Raw genomic sequence first — 25,621 nt, 5'->3', positions numbered from 1 at the left:
CTTATTCTTCTCTGGGTATTACAGAAGACCACAGATTGGTATTTACTTTGTTGAGGAGATAGTTTTAGTTCTATCACAAAAAAGTGGTGGCTTGCATATTTTCTCTGGTGTGTACATGTAGTAGATCAGATCCATAAGAAACACATACTCAAGTGCCTTACTGCTCAGTCATGGCTCTGCCACTGAGGCAGAAAATGAATTGAATTAGAAGTGGGAGGGGTGGGGGGAGAAGGGGGAGGAAATAGAAGATGAAAATACGGAAGATGAAAATGTAGATACACTTTTCTAGTCTTTAATCCTTTAAGTTCATTTACCTAGAACGAGGTGTTGGTACAGAGCAAAGAAACTTCTGTGCTGTGTGTGGTCTCCATGCTGTTTGGGGTCTCAAATAGGTTTAGAAAAGGTGGTTGCAACAGCCCATCAGGTCAGCAAATATAAATCTTGAAAGGGTACTTTCATATGTGGCCAACCTTGTCATCCACTGTGCCAATCTGTACAAGTCTCTGTAAGCTGCATGGTAGTTTGCGACAGCACAGAATCTTGTAAGAAATGTCTGCAAATTGAGCCAATGTGAGTAAATATGTATAACAGTTTGAATGTTCCTACTCTAAATGAATTGCTATCAACCACTGGCATAGGCCTTCACAGCTAGTGCTTACAGGAGCAGGCTGCTTCTCACATGAACAAAATGTAAAAGAATAATAATGTATTTCAGTTACCTTTGATTAATTAACTCCTAGGAAAGAAACATCAGATGGAGTAAGAAGTGAGTTCTGGCCACACTGAATTTACTCTCTCCAAAACTGTACAGCAGTTTTATTTGTTTTTCTTTATGGAACCTCAGAACTTAGACCTGATGTTTTTGGGAGCCACAAGCAGATATCTAACCTGATTAAGCAAACACTAGACTTTTGTTGATTTTTTTTTTTTTCATTGCTACTATTAGCAGCATTCAGTCCATAATTCATTTTATATTTTGTTGTGACAACAAAATTTAGAATAATTTGTTAGGAAATAGACAGTAAATCCATCACAAAAGGAGTGTCAGTTATGCATTTTTAATTCTAGAAATGACTGACGAAGCTTAGGGTATTCATGTATGTGTGTGTGATGAGGTGGTAGGAATCTGTTAAAAAATGCCTCCTGAATGAGATTTTATGATCATAATTTATGTTGGTATATTTTTCTTTCCTGGCCACTTGCTCTTGCAGTCAAGTTGAAAGCAAGTACTTTTCTTGACATTTATCGATGTGTTGAGATGGACTTTTCAGGAATAACCATAGGAAGTAATTTTCAACAATTTCAAGGATCTTATTTCATCTGTTATGTAACAAAAATCATTATAGACCTTGTTTTATGTATAAACTTTTTAAAAATCAAGCATACTAAATATCTTAATAAATCACACATGTAAGCCTGCACTATTCAAGTATGGTATGTAGCATGTTTACATAGATTAACTTAATATGGGCACGTTTCTGCTTTGATACTAGAATTATTGTCCTGTATTTGTATACCAGATATTCACCTAAATGTGAGCTGGAATTGTTCCACTGAAAGCAGAGCTGGTCTTGGCAGGAGCCAGCACAGCTTGAAGTGGACGTCAAGGCTGTCTGTGCTGTTCCAGGAGACCACAGTTGTAGCTCTACAGAGACCTCTGGGCTGATCAGGATTCCACTGGGATACCATATGTTCTGGTGTGCCCCACAACTGCTTCTGTGGTATGTCTTTGTGGAGAGCAGAGAGGCAGGTGGCATGAAGCTGGCAGCTGGTGCTGCTATCGGAAGTAACTATTGACTCCACTGCTTGGGCAGTTTTCCAGCTTTTTTTGGACTTCTGAAGTCATATAGAAGGCAGAGCTGAGAAATGTATGTTGAGTACAAAATGTATACTTATTCCATACAAATTGTGCACCATTTCAGTAGGGAATGCTAACAAGCTTTCATGATAAACATAGCATTTGAATCTGAAATGCTTTTCTTTTGACAGTATTGTTGAGCAATAATATAAAGTCATGGGACTGCAAATGGTCGTTATTTTTTCCTCAGTGTTATTTCAGCTGTGAACCTAACTCAATCTATGGTTTTCGTTTTGAAGTTGCTATTGTTAATTCCACAAATTGAGTATGCAGCTGTAAAAAGCAATCCAGACCTTCAACAATATGAGAACTTCAACTTATTTGTTTTGACAGTGATATAAGCCTATGAACCAGTTGAGAGTTGTGTAATATACTTCACATAATACTTCTAAAAGGGGAGGCTGCATTGCTGTTATTAGTGGAAGTTTAGTTTAATTGCCAGAGAGACAGATCAACAGCAAGAAGTTAGCACTCTAGTTTGGGCTCCATCTGTTACTGCACTCTTGATAAAAAACTACAGAATTGCTTCCTCAATTTCCTTATTTGTAAAATGTAAATGATGCAAAAGCAGCTGTTTACAGATTACTTGATACCAAGCAGAAAGGATTTAGTATGCTGAACGTTAATATCAATTAAGGTATAGCCAAGTCCAGTTACCACCAAAACTAAAGAAAAAACAATCCTGTTGGTATCATGACCTTTGAATGGCCATTCACTGAAATCTTAGAGAACATGGACAAATAGTGGTCTGTTTTTTTGAGACAATGTATGATTCTAAGATTTACTTCGGTTTCATATTTAAAGATTTGATGCAGGAGGCCAACCAAAAAGGTGACTAAAATCAACTAAAAGCTAACATGCAGTTCAAATTACTCATGTAGCTGTTTTCTCAACAGGCTGGAACTTTTTCACTCTCTCCTTTAAAAACAAAACAAAAAAATGTAGCTTAAGGTATATATATGCAAGAACAACTTTCAGTTACAGTGATGAATGTTGTTTAATTTACTCTAAAGTAAGTCCAGGTGAAAACTTGGGTTCCTGCCAAGGAGAAATGTTCAGAGATTTGGTCTAATGTGTGATCTGTTCTCATCTGTCTCTAACAACTTCATAGCGAGTGCTGTCTGTGCTAATCTTTGCTGCCAGAAACTACTTGACTTAAGGGCCTGTCTGCTGGTGCAGGTTGTCCCCAGGAGTAGCCCATGTTCATACTTTCTGATATACCACTTTCACCTGAGGTCCTAAACTAGGCTTCAAAATGTCAGAATCTGTGGGCAGCATACAGTGCACAGCATGTACTTGAAACTTCCCTATGTGCCCATGCATGGGAAACACATTAGCTCTGAGGATCACTGACATGGGAGAGGAGGGTGTGTATGAAACTCTGAGAACAATGTGGAAGAGTTATAGTAGAAAGTTTACCTGGCCTGTAATAAATCTACAGCTGGTACCCAGAATAAACTTCTGAAATACTTGAATTGCTGTGATCTCAAGTGTAGCATTTACTTTGCTTGTAAGATAGCCTTTACAGTATTCTGTCTGGTGCATTCATTTTCACACAATGGTACAACAGATGAAACCCCATCCTTTGAAAAGCTAGGTGTGTTTGTTACCACTTCTGCTGGAGTCAGGATTCTTTCTGTCATTACTAAATGTCCTTCTCTGTTAGCATTTGCAGTGAATCCTCTATCATCAAATCTAAGCAACTGGATGTAGGTGGAGGCTCTGTCTTAGCAAAGAGGTTGACAGTTGGAGACTCTGCCCAGTAGACACATGCTTTTTTGAAAGGATGAAGATCTTGCAGAGTTTCCTTTAGGCTGAATTGTATCCAGGGTTGCTCACCAAGCGTAATCTGCAATGTCATCTTCTTTAGTCTAGCTCTTATCGTTCTTGGTTTCTTGGGAAGTGTGTTAGTACAGGGTAGATTTTTATCTGCTTTTATCACGTTACTATTTCTGAAGAAGTTCAGCATTGTGTCTATTTGATGCTAATTTCAGGTTGGTCAGTTTGTTAACAAATGCTACTATGCAACTGATTTCTGACAGTGGTGTAGGTTGTAGACTAATATAGTTCTAGATCACTTAGCAGTTGTTGAAATAAGAGCTCAGTTTCAGAAGGATTGCATATCTGTTAACATAATACAAATGATGGTATTGATATTCCTTCAGAAAACAGATGCAAACCAAGGCTGTTTGTTGCTGCAAGAGCAGTCTTTGCCAGACTTGTGCTTCTAGAGTAGAACAAACCTCTTGACTTTTGTTTCCAAAGATGGGTCCAAGTCAGTGACCTGCATGGTTGTAAGTAGTTCTGAAATTCAGCAGGCAACAACTGTGTTGCTTAATATAATAGGGAGTAGTGCATTCTTCTGTTTTCTGGTAATTCTTGGAGCACTTTTATTATTCATAATTAGATACAAAATGGTTTATGGGTGAAGTCTTACATTAGGTATTGTACTGTTAAACTTTTGTAGTGGTGTTATGTCTTCAATTTGATTCTAGAAATGTCTTCCAGCAAATCTTCCGTTTGATTCTGTATATGGCTAGAATATAGCAATGCTATATTCTAACAAGATTCCTGCTTGTCATAACAACAGGAGCAGAATAAACCAAAATATGTTAATTAGGTGCTACATTCTGTTGCAGTGTCGTCCATCCAAAGGCCGAAAAAGAGGTTATTGCTGGTGTGTGGATAAATATGGACAGCCGCTTCCTGGATATGATGGCAAGGGAAAAGGAGATGTCCACTGCTATAACTTGGAAAGCAAGTGAGGGCTGAATGCCAAGCTCTTCTGGCATCTGTGTGTGACAGCTGGACCTAGCAGAGACCTCGGAGGGAAGTACTGCATTTTGCAAGGCGTTATGGTCTCTGCTTCCTGTCTGTCTCCTGTGGTGGCTGGGGGGATCCAGGCCTCTGTGGGTTCTGCAGCTGTACCTGGCCACTGATACGTGTGGAGCTTTCTATAGAACGTGTAGGGAGCTCTGAATTCCCATGAAAACCTGCACTATTGACACCAAGAGAGAAAGAAAAACACAAGGCACTTCAGAATGGATTCAGGGAATTTCCACTGACCTCTTAAAAAATGGCTTGTGGCCAATTTGATCCTGAGAGATTGTGGTTTTAATTTGAAAGAATTCATAGATTGAAAACTTGTTTAAAAAAAGAAAATTAATAAAGCAACTACAACAAGGAAAAGTAACACATGAGGATTTAAAGAATAGGGATTTTTTTTTACAGGTCTGACTTATCTTCACGGGTAAAATGTTTTATAAAAATTTCAAAGAACTTTTTAAGAGACATATTTCTAAAATAAAGACATGACTATTTTTTTCTGTAAAGTGTATTATGAATATTCTGTTAGTCTGTATTTAATATAATTGTTTTAAAATAAACTTATTTAAATATGTAACATATGAATACCAAACTAGACAATAATTCTAGTGTATACTTCTGTATGCAAAGAGAAGGTAAGAATATGGGATGATTTACAAATGTGTATAGTTCCATGTGTATACACACTGACCTATTCTAGATATTAGAAATGAACTTGTGGAGTAAAGGAAGTGTTTCCAGAAGGGATTGTTTGTTATATGAAGTAGGTACAAATACCATGAAAATCTTCTAAATTTTGTTTATTTTATTGGTATTTCTGATGTACCCATCACTGAATTATGCCACTGGAGAAATTAACAGTTGCACTGAAGCTCTCTATAAAGCATTCATTCTTCATCCGTCCTTAGCTTCAGTTTTTGCAACAAGGCTTTTGTTTTGTCTGTTTCCTTCAGATCTCCTCATGTTAGTATAAAATGTTTATAGACAAAAAATTGCCATTACAGTACCAGCCTCTCTGTTTGCTGACTTAATTTTAAAAACTGTGTCTATTCTGTGTTGTCTTAATATACTCTATCAAAGCACACATTGACTATGAGGAGCTTATGTTTGATGTTTAAAACAGTGCAAATGAGGGGATTATGTACTTGGCTGTTGAGACCTGTGTGCTTTGTTTCTACTACATGTAATAGTTTTTCTCCTTTGACTTTGATAGAAATTATTTGCCTGTATTTAAGAACAGAGTGAGAACCACAGTTTAAATATCCAAACCACCTGCCAAGACATCATATGTCCTTTCATTGAAGATAGATGTTTTGGTTTTATTCTGATAGGTGATGCTTTTATATAAAGGAGTCTTTGGCAATTTTGCTTTTTGTTTTGTTTTGGTTGATGGTTTATTGAACTTCATGGGGAAAAAAAACAACTGTATGACAATGAAATCTGGATAAGGAAGGGTGGCCTGTGAAGTGTACCAGCTCTCTGGAAAGTAATGCCATACTTTGTATATGTATTTATTTATATATTTTATATAAATATCCTATATATTTATATAAATATATAATATATTCTTGTATGTGTTGCTATAAATGTTTGATGTCAACATAATTAAAAAACAAACAAACAAAAAACAATTACATCATCATTGTAATTTCCTTTTGGGTTGGGAGTTTGATGGAGGATGAGAGCAGTACTCTCATGTGCCTTTCCAGCTATTGCAGCCGGTGGTTGTGCTGATGGATGGGATACCATGAGATCAAAGAGCCTGTTCCTCTCCCACCCTGCAAGTTATAGCAGTCCTTTTTTCATGCCAGCACTGGCAAATGTCTTGAAAATCTGATGTGGAAAGATTTGGGTACACAGCTTGCAGGGTCAAAATGGCAATCACTTCAAACCAGGTGTTTAAAGTTTTACCCTGAAATGTATTAGCTACCCTGTTTGAATTCTTTGCATATTCCTAATTTATATCCAATGAAATGAGTTCTCATCATTGTTAAAATTTAAACCTAACAATAAGAATATAGGGCGTGTGAAGTTATACTTAGTCCAGACTTATACAGGCTTCTTGGTGGATGGGATGGTTACATTGAGCTTTGTGAGTTGAAGACTTACTGCAATAGTTTTACTACTACTGCAAATATAATGCCTGCAAAGATTTGTTGGCTAAACAAATAAATAAATGAGTTCTTTTCCTTTTTTCTTTTCTTTGTTGTAAACCAGTTCATTTCAAATACATACACATGGAGAGTAAAATTATATTAAATTATATTTAACAATGTTTGGTCGTGTAATAGGCGATAAGTGTTGGATTCATAAAAATGAGTTATTAGTCTCCCCTTTTTTTTTTTCCATCTCTATCTCATGAGCCCTCTGAGAAAGGAAAAGAACCTCTCACCTTTTTGTTACCTGTGATTTCAAGCTACACCATTCAGAAATTGCCTGTAAGTATTCCTTAGGAGCACAATCGCTTGCACTAGTATTGGGACACTTACTGTTTTGTTCATGTTTCTGGTAGCTGGCATTTTTGGTGTTAAATAAAAAATAACTTTATTTCCCCTGCAGGATAAAGAAGATCAGTGATAGTTTAGGTTTTTTGTATTTTTCTTTTTAATTATTAACATTTGTATTTTTAACATTTGTATTTCTATGAAAACAAGGGTTCAGGTCAGCAGACAAGTTGCGCATCATTCAGAGATTTATTTTGTCATGGCTGTGGGAGTCAGGCTGCAATTCAGGCAAGATTATTTATGGGCTACGTAGGGTGTGGACAACATGGAGCAAATGTATGGGTCAGCATCAGTTCAGAGGAAGATCTCTTCCTGCGTGCACAAGTTAGAAACATTCCTGCAGTAAGTGCAGGAATTCTTTTGGTCACAGAAATGGAATGTGGAAAGTGCTGGAAAAATACCTGCTGTTTTGGTGCCTTTGCTGCCTTTGGCTCAGGTGCATGTGTTTTTGTTGTTTTGTTTGTTTTTTTTTCTTCAAGTAAACATTTTACAGCATTTTTCTTACTTTTAAGGAGCTCTTTCAAGAATCTTGTGCAATTCACTGTGAAGTCTCATAAAAATCCTTCTAACTTAGCATTATTGACACCTTAAATATTTGCACAGGAAGGTACGCAACAAAAGATTTATGTGTTCTGCAAATCTGGCTTTTTTTTGTCTTTTTTTGAGCATATTTCATTTCTAGATGCTACATGGGTCCTATATGTGGCACATATTGATGTGGAAAATATTTGTTTTAACCAGAGCAATAAATAGTTCATAAACCCTCTAATTGGCATGAGTGCGAGTTAAAGTTGATTGCAGGCAGCTCTATTATCTTTTGAACTATTTATTAAAGTTCCCTTTTTCAGTAGATCTGCTGTGCAGCAATCTTGAACTCAGAATATCCCTGTTCAACTTCTTGGCATGCACACTCTTCAGGGAATATCATTAGCTATTTGTGCACAGGGGAAAGGAGGCTTCAATGAGTACCAAAACCACGGAATTAATTAGTTTTTAGTACAGTCTGGACTTTTTATGACTAAATTCCATAGAAACCTTAACACAGCATAATTCTTTATTGAACTGAACCCTAAATTTAAGTAACGGTTTTATAAATCTTTTGGGAAATCATTTTTTGGTATCTGTAGTCACTCTAAAACTGGTTCCACAGAGATTTTACGTATTAGCAGTACAAATTATAATTAAAGTATGAAAAGTGCTGAGCAATTTTCATGGATGCCAACACATACTAGTATTCAAAATGAAACATTGCATGAGTAGCTGCTTTGTATGTGCTCCTGCTGAGCCGTTAGGAACTCTTATCTGTTAATATCAGAAGAATATGCTTTCTTTCTACAGTAGAAAACACTACCTCTTCCTCCCCTAGTCTGCACGTTTATTTTTTCCCTTTTTTCTTTTTTTTCTTCCTTTTCTGAGTCTGAAAATAAGATCCAAAAGCTGGTGTTGAGTACTCCAAGGGCAAGTTTTGTGGCTAGTAGCATCTTTGTAAGCTTTATACAAAACTCATTCTGTTTAAGGGTGTTAAAAGATATTTCTGTATGTCCAGTGGACTGGTGTATGTTCCAACTAGGAGGCATTTAACCTGTCAGGAGATGGTAGCTTAGTGTTTAGAGTTCCAGCACACGGAATTCGTTTGCTTTGTACAACACATCAGTTGAGAAAATACTAAACATTTTTCTGTCAGAGGGAAATTTCCTGATAAAATTGGTTGTTCGCTAGAAGAACTTTTAGTTTTAAAATTTTATCTTTTATCATCTTATGTTTTATGATTTCTTGCAGTTCAGCTTTTGCAACTGTGGAAACATGTACACCTTTGTTTTTGCTTTTACCCTGTACATATATTTAAAAATGTAAATGACTTCAAGGCTGAAAGTAACAGAAAAAAAAAAATGGAGTCCAGGTATTAGCAGAAGCAAAGGATAATGCTGCAAATCTCAGTTTATCCTTGCAGAATGCTTGTCCTGAGGTATGCGTCCTGAGTTTCCACTTTTGCTGACCTATCCAAATTCCTTGAGAGCCTTTCTCTGTCATATTGCTAATTTCACCCCACTGTGCTCTCCATGATAGAAAGGCAATAAAGTTATTGCTGCAGAGAGCAGCTGAGATTTCCACTAAAACTTCTGTAAAGCTGAACAAGATGTCATTGGGAAGGACTGTTGTCTCGGCCACGTGCAGTGGGACATTGCAGAAGTGGGGTAGTGGAAGAGTTTAGTTATGAGAGCCAGGCTGAGTGTGTATTTCCCTAGCTTCCTGCAATTGGAGAACAGAGGCTATTTTTGTCTGGTTATACCACGTGGAGAATATTCAAGGTGAAGGTGTGTTTCCTGCATCTGCTGCACATCACGTAACTTGCACCCATTTAACTGTCTGAGCTCAAAAAGCTGATTACTGCCTTACCGGGCTGCTGCTTGCAAACTTCAACCCTGAGATCTTGCTACATATTTCCATAGCTGCTATTACCCTGCTAACAGTGACATGCCACTGCTCTTCTTTCCCTGCTCCCTTGCTGAAGCTGAATGGCGAGGGCTCAGCTGTTGAAGCAGCAATAAACAGAAGATGCAGGCCATAACAAAATACAGAAGAAGAAAGCGATGCTTGCTCCCACACCAATCCCACTGGAAATTGCCCCTTTCCCAGGGCCTTTGCATTAGTATACCTGCAGGTAGACTTTGCACCGTAGGAGAGGAGGGAACTCAGCAGAGGGGGAGATGAGGGGAGATAAATAAAGCCCTTGTTTGCTGATAGACCTGTCATCAGAGCTGTTTTCATTAGCCAGTGCTGATGTGTCTGGGCTACTGCTGTACTGTCTGATAATACATAACTAACTGGCAGTGTTCATGTCAGATCTGCTCTTCTTTATCCCCTCATTACTTAAATGTGACTACGTGATACGTGGTGAAATGTCACCCTACTTCCCTCTACTTCCCTCATTCTGCTATCATGTTATTTGTTGTATGCCATCCACACACGTGCCCAACACAGGTGTTGGTTAGGATACTCATAACTCACATTTTCCTGTGCGTTCTGAGTCTCTGCCTGCTTCTCAATGCAGCACCCAATAACTGCATGAAGTAATTGGTTTATAAAAATAAAATGTTTTTAAATAAAAAGCCTAGGTCCTGTCTTTGCCCCAAGTAATCCTTCCCAGGACTAAACAACATTAATTTTTCCACTTTACCTCAAAGTGGTGAGCTACATACTTGCTCAGTATGGCTGGACACCAATGGTAGGCAGGTATTCTTGGACAGATTTAAGGGTAAAGGTGAGTAGAAAATTTACAGAGTGCAATGACCTCATGTCTTTGCTATGAGCATTTTGCAGTTGGCAATAGGCCAGCAGCAGGAGGAGTGGTTGGAACAAATCCTGCTGCAACAAATATGGCAGGGTTTTGGCAGAAGGAAGCACAGACAAGGTAGTGTTCTCAGATAACATGAACCAAACATTGCAGATGCTTACCTTATACCTTCCCACCAATTAATTTATTTCAAGTGGGGTGGAAGGACTACAAGAGGGTGTGAAGGCAGACAGAAAAAATAACAGGAGGAGCAGTATATTCCCTTTGGACATCCAGCTGCCCTTCAGGTGACCTGAGCTGCTCAGATCATCCTGCAATACCTTCTCTGTTTTCCTAGATATTCCCACAAAGATCAGCTTGCCATCACATTAGGGACTTGAACTATCCTGGATTGTGAGGTGATACATGTTAAAAAACAAAATGAAACAAACAAGCAGCAACAACAACAAAAACAGCCCCACAGTCAGACAAATAATAATTTAAAAAAAAGAAAAGCAAAAGGAAATGAAAGATCTTTGATATTTTTTTTCATCCTATTACTGAGACTGATAACAACAATCATGGAAATCACAGTGCACAACATCTATGGCCTAAACATAGGACAGGCTCCTTGCAGAACTCCCAAGGGGAGAGAGAACTTGCATTCTTTGCCTCCTTGCATTAGTCCTAATCCCAGTATGCAGAAGAGTCAGGCCTAAGTCAGGCAGCCCAGCCTAGAGCAGTTATCAGAGATCTCTCCTGAGTCCTGGCAAGATATCACACAAGGCCAGATAAGGAGGCACCCATCCCCTCCTGTTTTCATTAGGATGTAAGAAGACATTCTAAGAAATCAGCCTGTCGTGCCCAAATGTTGTATTAGACAGCTTTTGTTCCTGGTGCTAAAATTATAGGAAAGAGTTCCTCAACACTCCTCCCCATAAAAAATAATTTCTTGCAACTAGGATGGGAATTTGCCACCCTGCAATTATTAGAAGTAGGTGTCCACTATACTGGAAATAGACTGTACTATTAATAATTATTAACTTGATACACTTTTCTCCTACCTGTATCGATTCCAACAAAAAGAACCAATTTCTGCTATTTAGTGATCAACTCTATGCAAGGCTGATGGTGTGAGAACAGTCAGTGCTTTTAGGTGTGTGCTGCAGCTGGAAGCATACACTTTCCCCTCCTTTCCTCACCATTTTCCCTTAGAAAATCTATATGACTACTGCTCAATGCTGTGGGCAGGCTCCATGAAAACACATCTGCCACAATCTGCTGTTTTTTAATTATTTTGATGCAAGTGATTACCAAGCATTTTGACACAGTGAATACTGTTTACAATGAAGTTTTAGCCAGGTCTCACTGTAATTCATTACAGTGAGATTAGTCTTTTAATTATTCATAATGCCAGTGCTACCAACTGCCTTTGCAATACTTTTCTGGGAAAGATCTCACAACAATTCACAAAGCAGCTCAGTAGCATATCTATAATTTCAAATCTAGGGCAGTAAGAAGTTTGTTTTTTAGACTCCAATAGGAGCAACTAACACCAGTGGGTAGATACAGTCAACAAGTACACTGTGATGCTGTAGAACTGTAATACACAGAACAGAGATCTACATGCTTGAGCTTCGCAGTTACTGCACAGCAGTTCTCACTCCCATTTCAAACCTAAAACTCATCTCAAGAAACAGACCCTTGTTTTGCTGAGTTGCTCCGGTTAAGCTTTTAAAAATGTTATCCTCTCTTCTCTATACCTTTTCTCAGGGAGAGTTGGTGCAGCCTGTTACCACCTCTGGGACTTCCTAACTCCCACACCATTTAATTGAGTCACATCCTGCCAGCTCTGCAGGAAATGCACCAGGAGAGACTCCACAATTAGTGGAGGGTCCCTTCCTTTCTTGCCATCAGGCAGAAGGAGGACTGAATGGAAACGGGACCCTGCGTGGAGTGACAAATGAACACCCTTCCAGCCTCCCTCACCTTTCCAGGTGCCCTTACACAATAGGTACGAAGTTTTGGAACTTGAAGGATGGGGAAATGAGGATGTTGATGAATATCCATCCAGGGAGTTGTCTAGGGTCAGCCCAATGCCTTAAGACTGCCTCTACCAAGAACAAGAAGGGTAATGGTCATACAATACTCCCCTCTGAGGGAAACAGAGGGCCTGACATACTGGTTGAACCCTACTTAAAATGAAGTCTGCTGCCTATCTGGTGCCCAGGTCAGCGACGTTACAAAGATTCGTGGCAGGGCACATGAGTGGATGGTCAGGCACCAAAACAGCCTCCCCAGGGAAGCCGTCATTGCACCTCAGTATTGGGGAAGGTCACAGAGCAAATCGTCTTGAGCGCAATCACACAGCATGAGTGGGACAACTGGGTTATCAGGCCTAGCCAGCAGAGGTTCATGAAAGACAGGTCCTGCTTGACCAATCTGATCTCCTTCAATGACCAGGTGACCTGCCTGCTGGATGAGGACAGTGTTGTGGACAAAGTTTTTAATAAGGCCATTGTTACTGTCTCCCACAGCATTCTCCTGGAGAAGCTGGAAGCTCATGGCTTAGACAGGTATACTCTTAGCTGGATAAAAAATCTGCTGGGATTGCTGGGCCCAAAAAGAAATGGTGAATGGAGTTAAATCCAGCTGGTGACTGGTAGCAAGTGGTGATGTCCAGGGATAGGTACTGCAGCCAGTTTTATTTAATATCTTTATTGATTATCTGGATGAGGGGATTGAGTGCACCATCACTAAATTTGAAGTTGACAAGAAGCTGGGAAGAGATGTTGATCTGCTTGAGGGTAGGAAGGCTCTACAGAGGGATCTGTATAAGCTAGATGGATGGGCGGAGGCCAGTTGTATGGGTTGACTAGGATCAAGCACTGGGTCTTGCACTTTGGTCACAACAATCCCATGCAACATTACGGGTTTAGGCAAAGTGTCTGAAAAACTGTGTGACAGAAAAGGATCTGTGGACGTGAGCCAGCAGTGTGCCCATGTGATGAAGAAGGCCACTGGCATTCTGGCTTGTGCAAGAAGTAGCAAGGTCAGCAGCACTAGGGAAGTCATCATCCCCCTGAACTCAGGAAGTAGTGAGGCTGAACCTCAAGTACTGTGTTCAGTTTTAGGCCCCTTGCTACAAGACATTGAGGCCCTGGAGGGTGTCCAAAGGATGAGAAACAAAATGGATGAAGGGTCTGGAACAAACGTCTTATGAGGTGCAGCTGAGAGAACTGGGATTGTTTACTCTGGATTGCTCAGGATAGACATTATTGCTCTTTACATCTACCTCAAAGGAAATTGTAGAGGTGGAAGTTGGTCTCCCGGGTAACTTAGTTACCAGCTCCGGAAAGCTAGCACCGCTGTGCTGTTCTGCAAAAAGTCAGACACTGGAACTTTATAGAAGAAATTATTTAATAACTTATCTTAAATAACATGATAATGTCAACATGTGAATAATTTACATTTGTGGCACAGAATATCCTGTTGTTTTGCTATATATCCTGATATATGTGGAAAACAGAAACAAATACTGTCCCATCATGAGCTTCAGCGTATAATCAAAGTTTAGACTTTCTTTTTTAAGAAACAGCTTGACATTGAAACAGAGGTGCCAAAGCAACATGATAAATAAACAAAACAAGTTTTAAATTAGTTCCAAAGCATGTTCCCTACTGAAAGCTATTTTTTAAAATTCCGTTTTACATCTATAAATACATAGTACAAAAATGCAAGTTTACAAACCATTTTTTTCCCAATAGACTTATGTTATTTGAAGTTTTAAGTAGCATCATTTCTCCAACGTAACACACATATATTTAAGGGCAATAATACTAACTATTTACATATAAAGTTATGAAGTGTTTAAGAATATAAATTAGTAAGAACACAGACAAAAACACACTCATAAAATAAATAACAGCTTTACATATGAGAGCATTTCTGATATTACACAAACATAACACACAAGACTGCAGGAGACTTGATCTTGCAGTTGCTTGTATCTGTCAATTTTGCATCTAAGTAATGCCAGTACAGTAAAAAAAGCTATTTTATGGGGCTGCCCGTGAGCCTGCAGCTACCTTCTTGGAATGTCTCCTGCCTGAAATGGCTCCTGATAAGTTCAAGCTCCACAGAGAACCTGGTGTAAATGAATGTGACTGGTTTTATTCTTCTGATCTGAGATACTGTTGGCAATCAGAGTCTCCTTTCACTTCTGGGGATCCAGGAATTTTTTTTCCATTATTTGGATAAACACACCAGCACCCAGCAGACTCTCCATCCAGTGAAGTTTCACACTAGGATTATTAAGAAAGTTAATCAAAACCCAGAATAAGCAGCTGTCAGCAAAATTTCACTATAGGATACTACAAACAGAGGTGTTGAACAGCACTAGAACTGAAAGCTCAAGAACTGCAGTGCATGGAGCCATTTTGAATGCAGTGATATCTCTCTGACAGAACCTCTTACCAACACACTTGGTTAGGAAGTCTTGATTTGAGCTTAGCTACTTCAACAGCAACTACAGACTTCAGACAATATGCCCACTCCTTGCTAAGTGGTAATATAAAATAGCTGTATCTTCCAGTAAGATGAGCTGATGGAAGGCAGAATATGTAAGGTAGAGAGGTGAAAGCTTGATAGGCTGATTCTTCACACATGGAGGGAAATGGGATTCTTTAGCTGGGGAATTAAACAGGTTTCTGTGTATGCCTGGTTAGATCCCAGGTGACAGTGAGTCACACAGTGGTGCCACATTCTAAAACAATGTCTTGGTGACACAGATTTATGCAAACCTACGAAATTTTTGTGTATGGCTTATGGCTACAACAGTTTAATTTAAGCTTTTGTTAACTATACAGATTTCCCTCAGTGCGATTTGTGGTGGCTTCTGTAGATATTATAATGGGCATAAGCATTATCAATAAAGTAATCTAAAGGGAGTACAAATCAATATTTTTTTCAATATAATTTCAAGGGGCTAATCTTGCTCCAGAGAGTTTTGTCACTGCAAGTGTTCTTTAATGTGAGAGCTGAGATCCTTCTGTCTCCATAGTGATTATTACATATGCCCTTAACAACACATGCAGTATGATGGATATCATGGATTAGCATTGGCTGTGAATATGCTAACAAACTGGATGCACAGAGTTTGACTTGGCCTGAGAAGAGACAGGGTCAAAACGTTTTAGAAAGGCTTTGCGTACACCTGTTCTGTGAATAAAGAAGACTTCTGCCTCCATTTTTGTCAGTGCTGAGCATGCACTCACTTTTAAGAGGACTACCATCTGTTCCCACTACTAAGTATCCTATTTTCACAACCGTTTTCCAGCAGCTGCAAACTTGTGAGCTTGGGAGCAGAGGGTTGTGAAAGAATTGTCTGTGCCAGATTAATTGCAACGCTGCTGTGAGCAGACAGGAAAAAAGTACATACCTGTTTGCTGTGGTAAAATCCATTCTTGTTACAGTTGGGTAAATAGAATTTGTAAATGTCCCCTCCACTTCTCTGCTGAGCCTTTGCCAATTTATATAGAGCTCTATAGAGCTCCTTCTGACAAGGTCCCTACAGAGAACCAAGCAAACAAAAAGTGATCAATATAAAGCCAGCAAAAAGCTTTAAGTATTTATTAGTCATATAATCTGCAGCATGTAAGGCTGATTTGCATGTAGTTCCTACATGTTCCAATGGGAGTGTGGCCAGAAAACTCTAGCGTTGCATTTAGGCTTTTGTTTTTATTCTTTGAGGTACTTTCTGTCCTCAGAAACATGACGATTAAAGTCCTTAAATTGCTACACAAGGAAACTTAACCTGTACTGAGTAAACACATTAGTACTCTGAGAGTACAGTATCTCCTATTATGGGGAACTGCAAGTTAGAAGGCTTGTGTACGTGAGGCTGGCCATGTTTTGTGGGTTGCCATGGTCCTGTGTTCTGTTGATGTACGGAGAATAGGTGCAAGACATACATAGACAGTGTGAGAACAAACTTCTGAATGTTATCTTTTGCGTAAGACATGGCTGCTACCAGATCAGAACGGAGAGCACTGCAGTGACTCTGAGACTGAGACTCAAAGTACCTCAAACTGGGACTGAAGATCTGCTTGCATCATTAGCTATGTTCACTATTTTCTTGCTCCTTTTTCTTTTCTCTTTTTTCTTTCTCATTCTCTCTTTCTCTCTTCCTTTCTTCCTTCCTTTCTTCCATCCATTCTTCCTTCCTTTCTTCCTTCCTTTCTTCCTTCCTTTCTTTCCCTTCCTTTCTTTCCGTTCCTTCCTTCCTTCCTTCCTTCCTTCCTTCCTTCCTTCCTTCCTTCCTTCCTTCCTTCCTTCCTTCCAAGTCACTGCATTATGACTACTGCATTAACAGTGCCTAACATACGGAATGGGGTGAAGTGACTGAACAAATATTTTTACTTGGGAGTGAAAATAATTTCATCCTCTTCTTTTTCAAGACCTCCCTTCACATAAACTATTCTGTTGAAACCAGTGGGTTTTTCTGTTGCTCTGGGTCAGAAAGTAGAGGTTTAGTAGACAGAATTGTAACCCATATTATATAGTAGTCCAAACTAAATGAGTGCTTCTGCTCTGGATGTGCAGACGGATTTTTTAGTTTTTTTTTTTTTAAATTATTATTGTTCGTTTGTTTCCCTCCATTTTGTTTGTGAATATTACGAAAATAGGATTCTGTTGTGCATAAATATAATTCAATACCGCATGGTTAAGCACGCTGTCTGGGACTGCGCTAAATGTGGTTCTCTGGTGCCCTCAAGTGGAACAAGAACCTATTTGCTCACGTGCCCCCAGCTCCCTGCTGCTTTACAGTATTGAAGGTAAAAGTGTACTTTAATTGCTGAGCTTTCTGTCTTTTCACGTGCATCTACTTGCTACTGAACAGAAAGAAATATGTTTTGTTTTGTATTGGTGTTTCATCAGTATTTGTGTATAATTAGTCCTTTTTATTTCACTGATCCATAGACAAAGCACAAAAGCCTTTTATTTTTCTAACTAAAACGAGAAAGAAGTCTAACGGTGTAGTATGGGTTTCCAGAAATTAAGGAACCATGCAATCATCTGATCTTAATTGCAGAGCAAGATTCAACCTCTGCAAGGATTCTGCATAGAACATAGCTGATGCCCACCTATTTTTTGCAGTTACTGCTATTCTGCATGTTTCTCAAGCATCTCAGAAAGGCATTTCTAAAAAAGTCTGTTTGCTAGCTACCCAAAATAACAGCCTCTTGATGTTGGGGCTAGAACTGCTATTAGAGTTCCTTGTGCACTTTCATTTTGTAGTCAGGATCAGTAGCATTTACTGAAATGGTCTCTGAAAGACTTGCGAAAAAAACTACTCACCTGTTCTTTCCATTTCTTGAGTTCAAATATTCTCTTTGCTTTCATGTTTTCATATACAGTGATAAAATTCCAAGGGATGGATTTGTCCTGGCTCATGGGAAACATCATCTGATAGCTCAGCATCTGATCCTGTGTCATTTCAGAGCTTTCTAAAGGTATATCCTCAGGCTCAGTAGAATCTGGAAAGGAATTTTATTAAGATGAATATCTACAGTGACCTTTAGCACTTATTTCTTCAAAGGAAAAAGGTTAAAAAAAAAAAAAAGAGGAAGACTTATCCTCACATACCCTTATACCCCACAAATGTAATATCTCTAACAGATCCACTTCAGCTGGAGAAGAAATAACTTACATAAAACCTTTTGTTGTTTGTCATACTCGGACACGGGGAAATGGTTCCAAACTTAAAGAGGGTAGATGTAGGTTGGATATAAGGAAACAGCTTTTATATTGAGGGTGGTGAGGCACTGGAATGGGTTGCCCAGGGATGTGGAAGTCCTGTCCCTGGAGACATTCAAGGTGAGGCTGGACCAGACCCTGAGCAACCTGATCTAGTTGTGGATGTCCCTGTTCATTGTAGGGGAATTGGACTAGGTGACCTTTAAAGGTCCTTTCCAACTCTAAGGATTCTATGATTCTATGATTTGGAATCACTCCACTCCCAAAGATTAAGCTGCAGACACTCTGTCAGAAATGAAAAATCTTTCTTGACCACTAGATGCAGAAAATCTTGAGAAAAACTTTTTTTTTTTTTTTTTTTTTTTTTTTTTCTTTTTAATCAGCATGATGCGTTTCAATTTTTAGTTAGGAGGTGATTTGGTCCAGACTTGAATTCGTGGTATCCTGTACTTTGTTCTGTGGCTCGCCTCACATTTAACAATGGGTAGCAATTCACAGGAGCTGGCAGATGCTCACCTTGGCCTGCAGTGAATTGAATAGTCAGGGAATGGAAGAAACTGTTTGTATTTGCCTGAGCATGGCCCCTGTGCCTGTACCTAAGTTAGAGACTGTGAAGTCTCTGCTCTTTAGCTAAGAGCAAAAGAAGCTTTTAGCAATTGCAAGAACTCATAATGTTTGCCGTGTATAAATAACTTGTTGGATCAAGGCTGTAAATTAATCATACAGTGACCAAAAATAACCATTCCCCCTCCCCCCCCCCCCCGCTTTCGATGCTGAATGAGATTGTTATATCTTTCTAACTGATGGAATCTTAACCACTCAGTTGTATCTCAATTTACTACCACTAATGGTAAATATTGTTTTGATTCAACCATGACTGTTTTTCTAATGTTATTGAGTTACTTCACCACCTTATCACTACATGAACATAGCTGCAATGATGGCAAAAAATGATAATAAATAGTATAGTAATGAAATAACACTGAAGAAGTTCTTGGTCAGCATTTAAAGTAAGATGCTTGATATGTCTTTAAGCTCAAAGACAGTTAAGTTAATAATGCACTATTTAAGATACATTTCATTCTTAAAATGAATCCAAACACAAAATTTGCTTAGGCATTTTCATTCTCCCTCAAGACTTTTGGAGACATTCATCAATAAAGTCGCAACTACTCTACTCTACTAGCAACTAATCTAGTTACTGTTTACTACTAAAGGAAAACAATCTACAGTTCCACAGACCTTACTGTGAATAGTCTGCATCTTCCCATTACTTCAGTGGTTTCCTGGGGCATAAAAGCCTTCTCTGAACATCTCCTGGATCCGCAACAGGATGCTTCACCTCACACCCATCAGAGCACATTCTCCGTGAAAATGCCATCAGCATTTCCTATGTTTCAAACGCGTGCATAACTTTGTCCATCCCCCCAAGCTCCCGTCTCCCTGTTCCCGCAGCGCTGTCACCGCAGACCCATCAGTTCCCAGCCCACCTGCACGGAGCGCTTTCGCGATCGGTCCCTACCTGCCGGCTCAGCTGAGCGCGTCCCTCCAGCTTCGCTGGCGGGCAGGCACTTTCCTTGGCCCTGGATGAGGGCGGAGAGGGGCCGGGTCACACCCGACGGGACGCGACAGCGGAGACCGTGGCGACAGCGAGTCGTGTAGACCCCGCACGACTGGCCCGGCCCGAGGGCGCAGGTCTGGCAACAGCCGCAGCCGGGCTGCCGAGCCGTCTCAGGGCAGCCGGGCTCGATGGCCGGGCAGAGGGCCAGCTTCTCCTGCGTGCACGGCGCACACTGCAGGGGCTGCGGGGATGCGGCGGCTACGAGGCGAGGGCCCAGCAGCGCCGGCAGCAGCAGGGGAGGCAGCCAGCAGCGGCTCAGCAGGGACCGCGGGCAGTTCATGTCGTTGGCGAGGGATCGCACCTCAGCGGCGTGGGGAGCTGGAGGCAGGGTACATACGTACATCCCGCTAGCCCGAGCCATTTATACAGCCATTTGCCTTGGCTATTAATCTTTAACCTCGAGTTAACTATTATCTGAACTAGAGAAACGTCATTGCACTGAAGGTTCGAGTTCCTGACCACTATTCTCCTCCCCTTTCACTTTCCTCCTTTATTATTATTTTTTTTCTTCCAGACGTGCAGAATTGCCTTTATTCCTTCACCCCCATCCCTCTTCCCTAGCATAGTTATCAGGGAAAAGAAGCTGTGAAGGTGGAGGGGAAACGGGCAGAGAGTCACAAATGAGTGGGTGCATCCCTCTCCTTTTTGCCCGTCAGAAATGCCTCCCGTTTCTGGCATACGTGCACGTAAGATTCCTTGCATTAACCTTCGGGAGAGGCTGCGCTGTTGAAACTGAAGGGGTCTCCCACCTCTGGATTCACTTTTGCTGCTGTTGCTGGCATGGGAGAAATATCAGTCTGCAAAATAGGCACTTGATGGGAACCACTGTTTGTCCAGCAACCCAGAGATAAATGAGATAGCTCTGCTTTTCTGACTGTCACGTAAACCTCTTCATCTACTCATATTTCACCTTAAAACAATCTTTCTCTTTTTTCCTTTGCATACAGAAGTTGTCAGCATAATAAAAGCAAAACCATTCAACCTGCAGTATGTATTGAGTTTGAAACATCAAATTCCACTGTCAAGTTACCTAAAGTACCATGATTTTTGGTTGTGTGAGGGTTTTTATTGCTGTTTTTTTTTTATTAGTTCTTTTTTTTTTTTTTTGTGTGTGTGTGTGTGTGTGTCATTAGTATGAAAGTGAAGCAGAATTGTAGTGTTGTTTCATGTTCTATTATTCACTTTAGTTTCTATATTATTGAAGCCAGAGTTTTCATTTATAATTTAGTATTTACTACATTTTGAACTCCCTGACATCTTAATTCAGTTCTTGCATTATTCATATTGGTTACAGACTTTCACAAGAAAGTCTTAGAGACTTTTTCACTTTACTACTACATCTTCTATTGGCTTTCTTTTTACAATTTTCAGGCATTTAATGGAAAGTTAAAAAAAATAAAAATAAAAATCACCATAGACAGAAGATAGCAGCTCTTAAAACTCGCTTGCATTTTTAAGCATACTGAACAAAACATTTTAAAAGAATTCTTTGGATTTCACATGTCTGTGAGTGTGAGTAGGCTCTGCCTTAAAACCCATGGCATGACAATTAGTGCAGAAAAATTCAGCAATTAGACTTTTCAAGCTCTAATGATTATCTTCCCTTTTTTTATTTCTTTTTTTTTTCTTTTTTTTTTTTTTTTTCCATGTATATCTGTAATGGAAAATGATGATTCTTCTATCAGTGTTTGAGGTGAAAATATATAAAAATATATTTATTTTCTCCTTCCTTCAAAGAGAAAAAAACAGGCAAAACAAAGTCCCTTGCATTAAGGACCATATATATATACATGAAATGTAGAACCATCTGAAAAATGCAGAGATCCAAATATCTTATATGCATTTATAAATGCATATGCATGCATTTGCTTACTTGTCTACAAGGGATGCTATGAAAGTAATGCCTCCTATTTTATTATATTTGATCCATGACATCAGAAGTGGATGTTGGTGGAATGGCAGTAGAGGATGAATCCTCCACTGATATTCTGTTAAATTTTGTTGCTATGCAACATAAGGAAGCAGAGGGGCAGTCTGACAATATGATGTCTGACATGGAAGTGCATATGAAGCAAAGATATATAATTGAATTGTTCTGTGCAGAAAAAAAAATGAAAACCCATTGACATTCATTGACACTTTATTGAGACCAAACAGTGGATATTCACACAGAGTCAGAGAGGGGCTTATTTCAGCAGTGGTGATGGTGCCAGTGGATCATCACAGCTGGTGTGCAGGCTCTAGTTTATCATTGGTGAAAATGCATAGCTAATAGCGGTGACTATCAAGTAGTGTTATTTTATTCTTTATATCTACTGTAGTTTCTTTGGAGCAACCTACATATACATCTCTCTGCTCTTTTGAAAGTCTTCACTGAAACAGAATGCAGGATCAGACTTTTACTGGCTGCCTTACATAGGCTTACTTCCTATAAAAACAACTGTGCTCCAGAGTGATTGCCTTCCTTGAATTTTTCCTTCCTTTGCTTTTAAAAAGGAAACATGAACTGAGAAGCAATTGCTCCTAATGATACATATAAAACACATTCTTTAAAGCTTTTGTTGTTCTTGCTGTTTTTGTTGTTTTTAAACACATTACCACATCACCATCATTTTTTCTTCATTGGATAAAGAGAGGAGCATAGTGCAAGACTTCAGTCCTTGTCTGAAGTACAGGACTACATCACAAAATTTCCACTGGTTTGAATGGAAGTTCTTCTTTGAAAGATACAATTGTGTTTTCAGGTCTTTGTCATATTTCTCATAGAATCATTTGGGTTGGAAGGGACCTTTAAGATCACCTGGTTCCAACCCCCCGCTATAGGCATGGACACCTCCCTCTAGACCAGCCTGCTCAAAACCACATCCAGCCTGGCCTTGAAGTGCTCTCAGGGAGGGGGCATCCACAACCACTCTCTACAACCTGTGCTAGTGTCTCACCACCCTCACAGTAAAGAATTTCTTCCTAATATCTAGTCTAAACCTGCCCTCTTCCAGTTTAAAGCCATTTCCCCTCATCCTGTTACTACCTGCCCTTACAAAAAGTCCCTCCCCAACTTATAAGGTCCCCCGGAGCCTTCTCTAAGTTGAAGAGCACAATCACTCTCAGCTTGTCATCTTAGGGGAGGTGCTCCAGCCCTCTGATCATCTTCATGGCCTCCTCTGGACTTGCTCCAACAGCTCCACATCCTCTTTGTGTTGGGGGCCCCAGAACTGGACGCACTACTCCAAGTTGGGTTCTCACCAGAACAGAGTAGAGGAGCAGAATCACCTCCCTTGACCTGTGGCCCTGCTTCTCTTGGACACTGCTCCAAGCCTTGCTCCACTTGGACATTGAGCCGTTGACCGCAACTCTGAGTGCAACCATCCAGACAATTTCTTATCCAGAGGGTGGTCCACCCATCAGATCCATTTTTCTCCAACTTGGTGACCTGAATATCATACAGGACAGTGTCAAACACTTTGCACAAGTCCAGGTAGGCGATGTCAGTTGCTCTTCATTTTTCCCTTGGTGTTGTAACTCCATCGTAAAAGGCCACCACGTTTGTCAGGCCTGACTTGCCCTTGGTGAAGACACACTGGTTACCACCCATCACCTCATCTTTATTTTCCACTTGCCTTAATAGGGCCTTAAGAAAGATTTGCTCTATTACCTTGTCAGGCACAGGTGAGACTGACCGGCCTGTAGTTCCCTGGATCTCCTTTCTTCCCATTCTTGAAAATGGGGGTTATGTTACCTCTCTTCCCAGTCAGTGGGAACTTCACCACACTGCCAGGACCTTTCAAATGCAATGGATAGCATCTTGGCAGCTTCATCTGCCAGTTCCCTCAGAATCCATGCATGAATCTTGTTGGGTTCATGGACTGGTGCACCTTCAGGTTCTTTAGATGATCTTGAACCTGGACTTCACTTACAGCAGGCCAATCTTCCTTCTTCTCGTTCTTACCTTTCCCTTCTGCAACTTGGGCTGTGTGGCTGGAGTTCTTGCCGCTGAAGAGTGAGGCAAAGAAGTCATTGAGCACCTCAGCCTCTTTGTATCCCTCATGACCAGGTCTCCTGTTTCCTTCCAGAGAGGGCCCACATCTTCCCTGGCCTTCCTTTAATTACTGGTATATACCTGTAGAATTTCTTCTTGTTCCCCTTTATGTCCTTGGCTAGATTTAATTTTATCTGTGTTCTGCCTTTCCTAACTTGATCCCTGGCTGCTTGGACAAACTTCTTCGTAGTCCTGCCAGGTAACCCATTCCTGCTTCCACTCCCTATAGACTTTCTTCATTAAATCTAGGACCTTCTTGTTGATCCACAGAGGCCTCCTGGCATTGTTGTCCACCTTCCTTTTTCTCAGGATGTACTGCTTCTGGGCGTAGGAGAGATGGGCCTTGAATACTGAACAGCTTTCTTGAGCCCATCTTCCCACCACGGCTTTCTCCCATGTCACCCTGCCAAGCAGTTCCCAGGAGAGTTCAGTCTGCTCTCTTGAAGTCCAGAGTGCCAAGCTTGCTGTGCACCATCTTTGACGCTCTAAGGATTGTGACCTCCTCCATTTTGTGGTCAATGCAGCAAGACCACCCTTGAGATTCACATTACTCAACAGCCACTCTTCACTGGTGAGCACAAAGTCCAGCACAGCACCTTTTCTTGTGGGTTCCTTTACCGCCTGGAAGATGAAGTTATCACCAACACATTCCAGGAACCTCTACAATTTCTGGTGCCCTACTGTGTTGTCCCTCCAACAGATATCAGGGTTGTTGAAATCCCCCATGAGGACCATGTTTTGTGAATGTGAAGCTTCTCATACCTGTTTACAGAGGGCCTCATCCACTTGGTCTTCCTAATCCAGTGGCATGTAGCAGATTCCCACTACAATGACTCCTTCCCCTGCCTTCCCATTATCCCTAACCCATAAACTCTCTGTCAGCTCCTCATCTATCTCCAAGTGGAGTTCCAAGGACTCCAGCAGGATGTTGATGTAGAGGGCAATACCCCCTCCCTTCTTCCCCTGCCTGTTTTTCCTAAAGCCATTATTCCTACATTCCAGTCTTGAGAGCCATCCCACCACATCTCAGTGATGCCAGTGATATCATAGCACCATAGGCACACAAATGCCTGCAGCTCTTCCTGCTTGTTCTCCTTGCATCAGTTATGAGTATATTTGTATCATGTATCAGGCATTTGAGTTGAGCTCCCATTGAGGCTGATTCACCAATTAGAGTTCCCTTATCCTGCACCTTAGGTGCTGTCTTACTGACCTGTGATCCAACTCAGAAGCTCCCTCAGAAGACCAGATTTCTCAAACTAGTTCCACAACATAAACAGCCAAAGCCCTGTTCATGATACCACTCCCTTAACCGTGTATTCATTTTCTGAATTCTATCAGTCATTTCCCTCCCCATTCCCCTAACTGGGAGGATTGATGAGAAGACTACCTGTGCTCCTGAGCCCTTCACCGCTGCTTCCAGCTCCTTGTAGTCCCTTTTGACATTCTCCAGGTTGCTAACATCTGCGTCGCTGATGCTCACATGAAACAGCAGCAGTGGGTAGTAAGTAGTCCATGGGATGTACAAGGTCTGGCAGCCTCTCTGTCACATCCTTGGTGCAGGCTCCTGGCAAGCAGCAGACCTCTCTAGAGAGCAGGTCAGGACAACAAATGGATGCCTCTGTACCCCTCAGAAGATAATCACACACCACTGTCACCTGGGACTTTTTCTTAGTTGCAGTAGCTGCTATGCAATGGGGAACAGGTGTGGCTGCCTTACTCAGCTCTGATGACTTACCTGTTA

The 25,621-nt window shown here is 40.5% G+C and overlaps 2 protein-coding genes across 6 annotated transcripts in view; one reads left to right on the top strand and one right to left on the bottom strand.

The window, feature by feature from the left end:
* Window positions 1–25,621, top strand: part of IGFBP3 (insulin like growth factor binding protein 3) — a 70,065-nt gene that overhangs the window by 9,644 nt on the left and 34,800 nt on the right. Inside the window, exon 4 of one of the 4 annotated variants that reach the window (XM_031592021.2) lies at window positions 4,498–6,865. The exons of 2 other annotated variants lie outside the window; for them this stretch is intronic. In XM_031592021.2, the coding sequence (XP_031447881.1) occupies window positions 4,498–4,623 (126 nt within the window). In that variant the 3' untranslated portion in view covers window positions 4,624–6,865. One more of the 4 variants, XM_090136797.1, reaches the window with a different exon arrangement.
* Window positions 14,149–20,189, bottom strand: IGFBP1 (insulin like growth factor binding protein 1). Of its 2 annotated transcripts, XM_031592003.2 has the most exons (4): window positions 19,743–20,189; window positions 17,822–18,000; window positions 15,903–16,031; window positions 14,149–14,766 (listed from the first exon to the last, which is right to left on the bottom strand). In XM_031592003.2, exons 1-4 carry the CDS (start codon window positions 20,182–20,184, stop codon window positions 14,635–14,637), a joined length of 882 nt encoding a protein of 293 aa, XP_031447863.2. In that variant the 5' UTR covers window positions 20,185–20,189; the 3' UTR covers window positions 14,149–14,634. The 2 variants fall into 2 exon arrangements, with proteins under 2 accessions (XP_031447863.2, XP_089992922.1); XM_090136796.1 differs by lacking the exon at window positions 14,149–14,766 and having other exon boundaries at window positions 15,735–16,031.

Source organism: Phasianus colchicus, chromosome 3, assembly GCF_987193195.1.
Source record: "Phasianus colchicus chromosome 3, bPhaCol1.hap1.1, whole genome shotgun sequence".
Classification (NCBI taxonomy): domain Eukaryota; kingdom Metazoa; phylum Chordata; class Aves; order Galliformes; family Phasianidae; genus Phasianus; species Phasianus colchicus.
The sequence above is the reverse complement of the archived record's forward strand: the minus strand, read 5'-3'. Positions and strand labels throughout refer to the sequence as shown.

What these genes read in the sequence shown, in the direction of transcription:
- IGFBP1 (XM_090136796.1), bottom strand. Translation starts at nt 20,184, where the DNA reads ATGTACGTATGTACCCTGCCTCCAGCTCCCCACGCCGCTGAGGTGCGA. An exon ending in GCGCTCAGCTGAGCCGGCAG is followed by an intron (nt 18,001 to 19,742) that starts GTAGGGACCGAT and finishes ATTCCTTTCCAG; the next exon opens with ATTCTACTGAGCCTGAGGAT. An exon ending in TCAAGAAATGGAAAGAACAG is followed by an intron (nt 16,032 to 17,821) that starts GTGAGTAGTTTT and finishes GGTTCTCTGTAG; the next exon opens with GGACCTTGTCAGAAGGAGCT.